Source organism: Gigantopelta aegis, chromosome 6 (genome assembly GCF_016097555.1).
Source record: "Gigantopelta aegis isolate Gae_Host chromosome 6, Gae_host_genome, whole genome shotgun sequence".
Taxonomy (NCBI): domain Eukaryota; kingdom Metazoa; phylum Mollusca; class Gastropoda; order Neomphalida; family Peltospiridae; genus Gigantopelta; species Gigantopelta aegis.
In genome coordinates, this window is record NC_054704.1 from 52,031,412 (window position 1) to 52,039,728 (window position 8,317).

The 8,317-nt window shown below is 34.5% G+C and overlaps 1 protein-coding gene across 1 annotated transcript; it reads right to left on the reverse strand.

Moving 5' to 3' along the window:
* Positions 1–2,025: 2,025 nt before the first annotated feature.
* On the reverse strand, positions 2,026–3,441 carry LOC121374280 (collectin-12-like). The gene is made up of 2 exons (XM_041501317.1): positions 3,303–3,441; positions 2,026–2,611 (listed from the first exon to the last, which is right to left on the reverse strand). The coding sequence occupies exons 1-2, from the start codon at positions 3,343–3,345 to the stop codon at positions 2,325–2,327; spliced, it is 330 nt and encodes a 109-aa protein (XP_041357251.1). The 5' UTR covers positions 3,346–3,441; the 3' UTR covers positions 2,026–2,324.
* Positions 3,442–8,317: the final 4,876 nt, after the last annotated feature.

Here is an 8,317-nt window from a genome sequence, read left to right on the forward strand (position 1 = left end):
ACCGCATTATGTGTAGGATGTTTCGGTAACGATTTAATAATGAATACCAAGTGGCAATGATAAATGAAACGGCACTATTTCAAGGAGATAACTGTTTTTACATAAACTGTCCATAATAATGAAAAAAAGTTTGCTTTTGTTTAACGACACCATTGGAACACAATGATTAATTACTCACCGGTGAATGGATGTAAAACATTTGATAATTCTGACTCGTAGTCGAATATGAACCAAGTGGACCTTTTCTATTTTGTTTTTGCACCACCAGAAACTGCATATGTATAAACCTGTATGTTTTAGTTCTGAAAGCGGACCATTTGCTTCAGCGGGGGTGTTTCGTCCGAACCCCTCCCCCAGCCTACGCCTACGCCCATGCAATGCTAATGTTATAGAAGATGATTATCACTTTATAATAGATTGTCTACAATACAAAGATTTGCTTTGTAAATATATAAAAATATATTATTATAAGCGGCCAAGTTTTATACAGTTATTACCAACCGGTAACAATAAGGACTTACATAACCTAGGAAAACATTTAGTGCAAGCAAATACAATTAGAGATAGCTTAATACAGGATGATAGTTAATGTTGTAAATGTAACTTTAATACGTAACTTTATTTGTCCATGATTATAATATATAAACCATACCAACCATTGTTTTGCACGTGTGTAATTTGTATAACTATGTTGTAGTATTTATGATCTGTATTCAGGTGATAAGTTGTAAAACTCAAGGAAAACAAAGTACTTGAACGTGCGTGCATGCGTGCGTGTGTGTGTTTGGGGTCACTCAAACATGTTTGATTTAAATACATGTTTTGACCCCACTGTAAATTTAGCTTGCCACAATCTAGACCTTCTCCCCACCAGCTAAAAATTCTGCACCCGTGCCTGAAATGGATTTTGAAGAATCGGGGTGCAGCGAAAGGACATTAAAGGGACATTCCCGAGTTTGCTGCATTGTAAGATATTCCCGACTAATAAAATATTTCTACGATTAAACTTACATATTAAATATATTTTCTTATTTAGAATATCATTGTCTGTATATTCAATGTGTTTCTAGTCGTCTTAATATTTGTAAGAAGCCCAAACTTTTAGGAAATAAAATGAAAATTAACTTAGTATAAATATTAGAACGATAAGAAACACGTTTAATATACAGCCACTAATATTCTAAACAAGAAAATATTTTTAATATGTAAGTTTAATCGTAGAAATATTTTATTAGTCGATAACATCTTAAAGGGACATTCCTGAGTTTGCTGCATTGTAAGGCTAATAAAATATTTCTACGATTAAACTTACATATTAAATATATTTTCTTGTTTAGAATATCAGTGTCTGTATATTCAATGTGTTTCTGGTCATCTCAATATTTGTAAGAAGCCCAAACTGGATTTTGTCTTCAAATAATTTCGTACATACGAAAAAATAGTTTTTAGGAAATAAAATGAAATTTAACTTTGTACAAATATTATAACGGTCAGAAACACGTTTAATATACAGCCACTAATATTTTATGCAGAAAAATATATTTGACATGTAATTACAATCGTTAACAAGTCTCGGTTAGTTGATAACATCTTACAAATTGCAGGAAACTCGGGAATGTCCCTTTAATGTTGTAAATGTAACTTTAATACTAACTTTATTTGTCCATGATTATAATATATAAACCATACCAACCATTGTATTGCACGTGTGTAATTTGTATAACTATGTTGTATTATTTATGATCTGTATTGAAGTGATGAGTTGTAAAACTCAAGGGAAATAAAGTACTTGAACGTGTGTGCGTGCGTGCGTGCGTATGTGTGTTTGGGGTCACTCAAACATATTTGATTTCAATACATGTTTCGACAGCACTGTAAATTTAGCTTGCCACAGTCTAGACCCCCTTCCCCCCAGCTAAAAATTCTGCACCCGTGCCTGCAATGGACATCGAAGAATCGGGGTGCAGCGAAAGGACATTAATATGAATGATTTATTCTAAAAGGAGGGAAGAAATATTTCTTTAATGAATCTTAGCTCATTCTAAACTATAGATATTTATTGCCCAACATATGGTTATTTAGACATTTGGTCGATAACGAAAGAGAAAAACCCCGTACTGCCGCCATATAGGCTATACCGATATTGCAGCGAGATATATTTTAGACAGGGCAGCACATAACACGGCTGATGATGCACCAGTCGTGGAGATCAATTCAGCGGTGAGCGCTCTACTACTAAGCTACATCTCGCTCTATTCCGAATATTTAAACACGAAAATATACCCGTGACTGCAGCTTTAAGTATACATTTTAGATACAAGCATTTAACACTGTTCAGTGGACATGTTCTTAGGCCACTTTGCGTTTTTCTCGCATATGTAATTTTGCGACCTTGAGCATCGTAAATCGTTCCACTTATATATGCCGTTGTTGAAATTTATAGTCATGCAGTACTGCGCTGCAGGCCCGCCGGGTTGGCCTGCTCTCCAATCCTCGAACCCAGGACCAGGGGCTCCTGGTGCAGGTGGTATCGGGTTAGCAGACGGATCCAGCCACTGCCAGGTCGGTGTCGTGGGATCAGCAAGCTTAGTTGCTCCAATATAGTTGTGAACTATAACAAAATAAATACGAAATTAAAGGGACATTCCTGAGTTTGCTGCAATTTTAAAGATGTTATCGACTAACAGAGACTTTTTAACGATTGTAATTGCATATCAAATACATTTTTCGGCATAAAATATTAGTGGCTGTATATTAAACGTGTTTCTGATCGTTCTAATATTTGTACTACCTTAAATTTGATTTTATTTTCTAAAATATTTTTTTTTCGTACGTACGTACCAGGAGACAAAATCCAATTTGGGCTTCTTGCAAACATTAAGATGACCAGAAACACATTGAATATACAGACACTGATATTCTAAACTAGAAAATATATGTAATTTGTAAGTTTAATCGTAGAAATATTTTATTACTCGGAAACATATTACAATGCAGCAAACTCAGGAATGTCCCTTTAACACACGTACGTGTGTAAACAACTATGTGCTATCAAAAATAACAAACACTGATTTCAGAATGGTTATATTTCCAGGGCAGCATTTAACACGAATATTAGAATAATATGAAACACTGATTTCACAATTATTCTATTTCCAGATGAGCATATATCACGAACATTAAAATAATATGAAACACTGATTTCACAAGCATTATATTTGCAGGCCAGCATTTAACACGAATATTAGAATAATATGAAACGCTAGTTTTATGACATTTGAACACATAAAATATAAATTTACCTTGATTAGGTATCATTGTCTTCACAAATTCATTTTCTGCCATGTTGTCGAGAATTGCGAGATCCGCTCCCAGAACGTTACATGCTATCTGTAAGATATCGATAAATAGGAAGGTGAAAGTTTGTTTTGTTTAATGACATCAATAGGACATGTTGATTTATTAACCATCGGCATTGGATGTTAAGCATATATGGTCTTTAAGAGTGGAAATCCACTACATGTTTCCATTAGTAGCAAGGGATCTTTTATATGTACCATCCCACAGACAGGATAGCACATACCACTACTATTGATATACTAGTCGTGGTGCACTGGCTTGAACGAGAAATAGCTCAATGGACCCACCGATGGGAATCGATCCTAGACTGACAGCGCATCAGACGAGTATCTTACCACTGGGCTGTCCCACCTCTTAGTATGGCAAACTGGTGTTGAGTCGGGACAATTCCATGTTCATATTATTATAAAGGTATTGTAAATTAGTGTTTTAAAAAGTAAACGTAATATAAATAGTCGAACACAACAATATGGTTTAAATATATTTTCATATTTTAGATGGAACCTTCATCAGTGGCGTAGGAAGGTGCCAAGAAAAAAGTGTGTGTGTGTGTGTGTGTGTGTGTGTGTGTGTGTGTATGCATGTGTATATATATATATATATATATATATATATATAATGTCACATTGATACTGAATCGAATGTGACAAAACACACTACATATCTGGCAGAAGAAGACATATAGAACATATTCTATATTTTGACAGCGCCAAAATAACTAATCAAGATAACTCCGACGCCATATAACCGTAAATAAAATGTGTTGATTGCTTCGTTAAATAAAATATTTCCTTCATATAAAAACATTAATTTGTTAAGTGTTAAACCCATACCATCTCAAATAACATTTTATTGAGGGTAAAAGTTCAGTGTAAATTAAAATAAAATAACTCTTTTTCTGATACAGGTTTATAGGCAACTGATGGAACATCCAAGGTAATCTGAATGACAAAACCGTAATACATGATCAGGGCCGTATCTCTGCACAAAGCAGAGTCGAATGGGCATTTGGCAAAATAGTAAAGCACGCGCATTTCTACCTTTGGTCTCCGTGTACGGCATTATATTTTACTTCAGAGAAAATGCAAGTCAACTTAGTCAAGCAGCATACCTTGCCTGTTTAGCATTTTGCCTTCACCCCGTATTAAAAATGATATTTAATGTGTATAATTTAATGGTACTTTGTAAAGTAACATTTTTATTTATACTGGATTTCTTTTTAAATTTTTTCATTTGAGTTGGTAATGGCTTAAAACTGAATAACATGTTTTTATATGAATTTTAACTTTATTCATTATGAAGTTAAACGCCAAGTCATCGTTTTTCTTTTGACGCAAACGGCCTATGTACGGTGAGCACATGGCTATTATTCAACAAAAAACATTTTAGTTTTGACTGTGCCTGTGCAGTTAAAGGAGTATGTACGATAACAATGTGTTTGCGGCCCCCAGTAAATCGAGGAAACAAAATTCACAATTTGGCTTTAAAAGTAGGTATTGAAAATAAATAAAGGTTCTAATTTTTTTGGTGTTACAGATATTTGTGTGTGTTATGTGTCGAAAGTATTATCAAAGTGTTCGATTTTAGGCTCAATTCGTGTTTTAGCCATTTTTTGCCACTTTCAAAGCGTTACAAATATATCAACGCAGTCGTGTTCAGTCTTCATTTTTTAAAGATAACACAATTATTACGATAACATAACAAATGTGTAAAAATAAAGATTGAACACGAATGCGCTCATAATGAGAACAAAATAAAACGATCGGTTTTGTATCATTTTCAACAACAAAGGGACGTAACTACGTCATGTTGTGAATCTACAGCTCAACCCAGATCGCACGTCAACGCGTACCGTCATTATTATTATTAACAATGATTTTACACATCAAGTGGAAGATTTGGTGATTCATCCAAGATTTAAGAAAGTGGTAAGTATTTTAAATTATTGAGGACCCTACATTTCCTAAAATTTAGTTTTGCACGATATTGTCAATTTTAGACAAAATACTGTCGACACGTAGTCTTTAGATCGATAAATCGGTTTTCAATGTCAGTGACAGATATTAGAGCAGGTTATGGATATACAATGTGACCTACAATTAAGAACTAGAAAATCGACTTCATGGCTTAACCAATCTTCTTTTGATAATGTGATAATTGGAGGGCTAGTTAACTTTGAGAAGAGCCAGTAAGATTTTTCTTCAACTGGCCCTACTGACGACCATGGTTTTTATGTTAATTTTCAAACCATCGCTGCATATTTACATATACATATACATATATATACACACACACAGTGTTCTCGCTGCTCCACTTAAGCGAGCGGCCCGCACGCTATTGCATTTTGCCGCCCTGCTTTCACGTTCTCCGCCCTCCTTTATTTTTCTGCGCCCCTCTTTATTTTCCGGCACCCTACTATATTTTACAGCACCTATCTCCGCTATTTCCAAATGCACACTTTTTTTCCACACATAACAAAACACAACGATCAGTCTGCACACTGGACATCAAAGGATACAAGCCGCGTTGTGTACGAAAAAGCAATTGACGAAACATTTACCGTAACGTACCGACAGTTACCGTAACGTAATTTTAACAATATTTTTAACACTCTATTTCGTCCCATAGCTGTATCCATTTGTATGTTTAATACACACAATAAAAGTTATATTTTATTCGAGCAATGAAAACATTATTATTTTTTTACGAATTCGGCAATCTCCGGCTGATAAAAAATCCATTTATTTGGCGCCAAATTTGTCACGTAATCAGAAGTCATTCTGTCTTTTGTTTTCACTAACTATTGTCTGATATTTTGTCCTCAATTGCAGATATAATTGATTGTAACTGATGCTTTTTACTTTCTATCATTTCTGTCATTCTGTTTATTCAGCAGTTGTTTATAAAATATTGTAAACTTCTCATTTTGGGGGGATATCACCGCTTACAAAAACAACGGAAGTGGTAGTGATTATCATTAAAATCATTTATCTTGGGTGCCAAATAATATATACACCACCTTTACAAAAACGAAACTACTTTCTATCGGCTGGCGATAATATTTTATCACAGCGATCGATTCATTCGATGAAGATGGAAATAACAAAAAATGTATGCGACATTAGGGGATCACTTTACAAACATCTTTATTGTTTTGCGTATATCTTGAAATCTTTATTAAAATAATAATATTAAAACTCTAATCGGTTCAGCAAAACCGGAACTGTTCGTGGATATCAGACCGATAACATCTTCGGTTCAATTAAAAGACGAGCCTGCTTGTATTTTGTATAAGCTTTTTTTCACTGTTTTTTTGTAGGCAAAATAAAGAGTATGTCTTTCAACAAAGTTTTTTTTGAAGGGTGGTGCCGCGCGGCCGCCCTTCTTTAATTTTCACCCAGCGAGAACACTGTATACATATGAAGAATTCAGGCGCAAAAACGCGATATAACCATTTTCTTTCCATTATTGTATGTCAGTAAGGTTAATCGTAGGCCCGCTGATTTGCCGCAAAACGCGATTGATCCTTATAAAATTCAATTGGGTAAATCCCTTTTTTGATCAAAACGCGACATACGCCAATTAAAATAAATCACGTTTACTGAAAATGGAAATTTTTTGATATATCGCGTTTTGCGCCTAAACTCTTCATATATATATATATATAATAATAATAATAATAATAGATTTTTATTTCAGATCAGAGATCCATAGAACATATATAAACATCACATACAAAACTGATTACATAATATACAGCAGCTTGTGCCAGCGATTTACACATACAGATTTGACGTACACAGTTGTACACCGCAGGTGGGCAAGTAGGTCGTTTGAAGTTGTTTCGATTCTGCTCTTCAGCGAATATGCTGTTGAGCGAAGTAAAGCGCCAAAGCTTTTTACTCGATGACTGACAAACATCTTGCTGGCACTGTATGGTCGTCGTTGTCCGATCATCCATCGGTATGCATTATTATAACATATGTTAAGATCTTTCATGGTATCCTGCTTAAATTTCACCCATAATGCACCCGCGTACAAATTACTACAATAACTCACAAATAATTGTGTTTTAACAGATTCTGAACATTTTGCAAATCGCCGCAACAACATGTTTGCACGTACACAAAGGGCTCTATACTGTCGTTTAATGTCTTTATCGTCTTTCATGTTTTTGCATATGATATGACCTAGATATTTATAGTTGTCAACAAATTTCAGTACATCACCACACAAATATATCGAAGGCACATTGATCAACTTCAGAGTTTCTGGCTCAATACACATACAAACAGTTTTCATTGTATTATATATAATATCATAATCTTCTGCAAATTTCTCGCAAATCGTTAACATTTTTCTTAATGCAGAAATAGATGGGCAAAGAAGTGACATATCATCAGCAAAACTGAAGTTATTTAGAAACACCCCACCAACATTACACCCAACTGCACATTTTGACAACTGTAGGTTAAGGTCATCAATATATATATTAAATAATAAGGGTGACATTACCCCACCTTGACGGACGCCATTTGTTACATAAAATTACAGGAAATATATGCACCCCATTTTACACTAAACAATTGGGTTAAATACCATGCTTTGAGAAAGCGAACTACAAAAGTAGGCACGCCTTTTTTCAAAAGTGTCATATATAATGTCCAGTGATTTACTCGGTCAAAGGCTTTTTTCGCATCCAAAAAGCAAACATACACAGGACTACCTTGTGAAATGTAAAAGTTAATAACTTCCTTAAAAGCAAATAAACACATATCGGTGGATGTCCCACTTTTAAAACCAAACTGATAATCTGATGTACTCAGGTCTATTCGTGATAACAGTACATGTTCCATAACTTTTGATATCACAGTTGCTAATGCAATTGGACGGTAATTGCCTTTATCTGTTATGTCTCCGGTTTTGTTTTTCACAATAGGAACAAGAATAACATCTG

Bases quoted from the DNA above. Each gene is read 5' to 3' on its own strand.
- LOC121374280 (XM_041501317.1), bottom strand. From the start codon at position 3,345: ATGGCAGAAAATGAATTTGTGAAGACAATGATACCTAATCAAG. The intron at 2,612-3,302 runs GTAAATTTATAT...ATTTTGTTATAG, and splicing joins GACAATGATACCTAATCAAG to TTCACAACTATATTGGAGCA.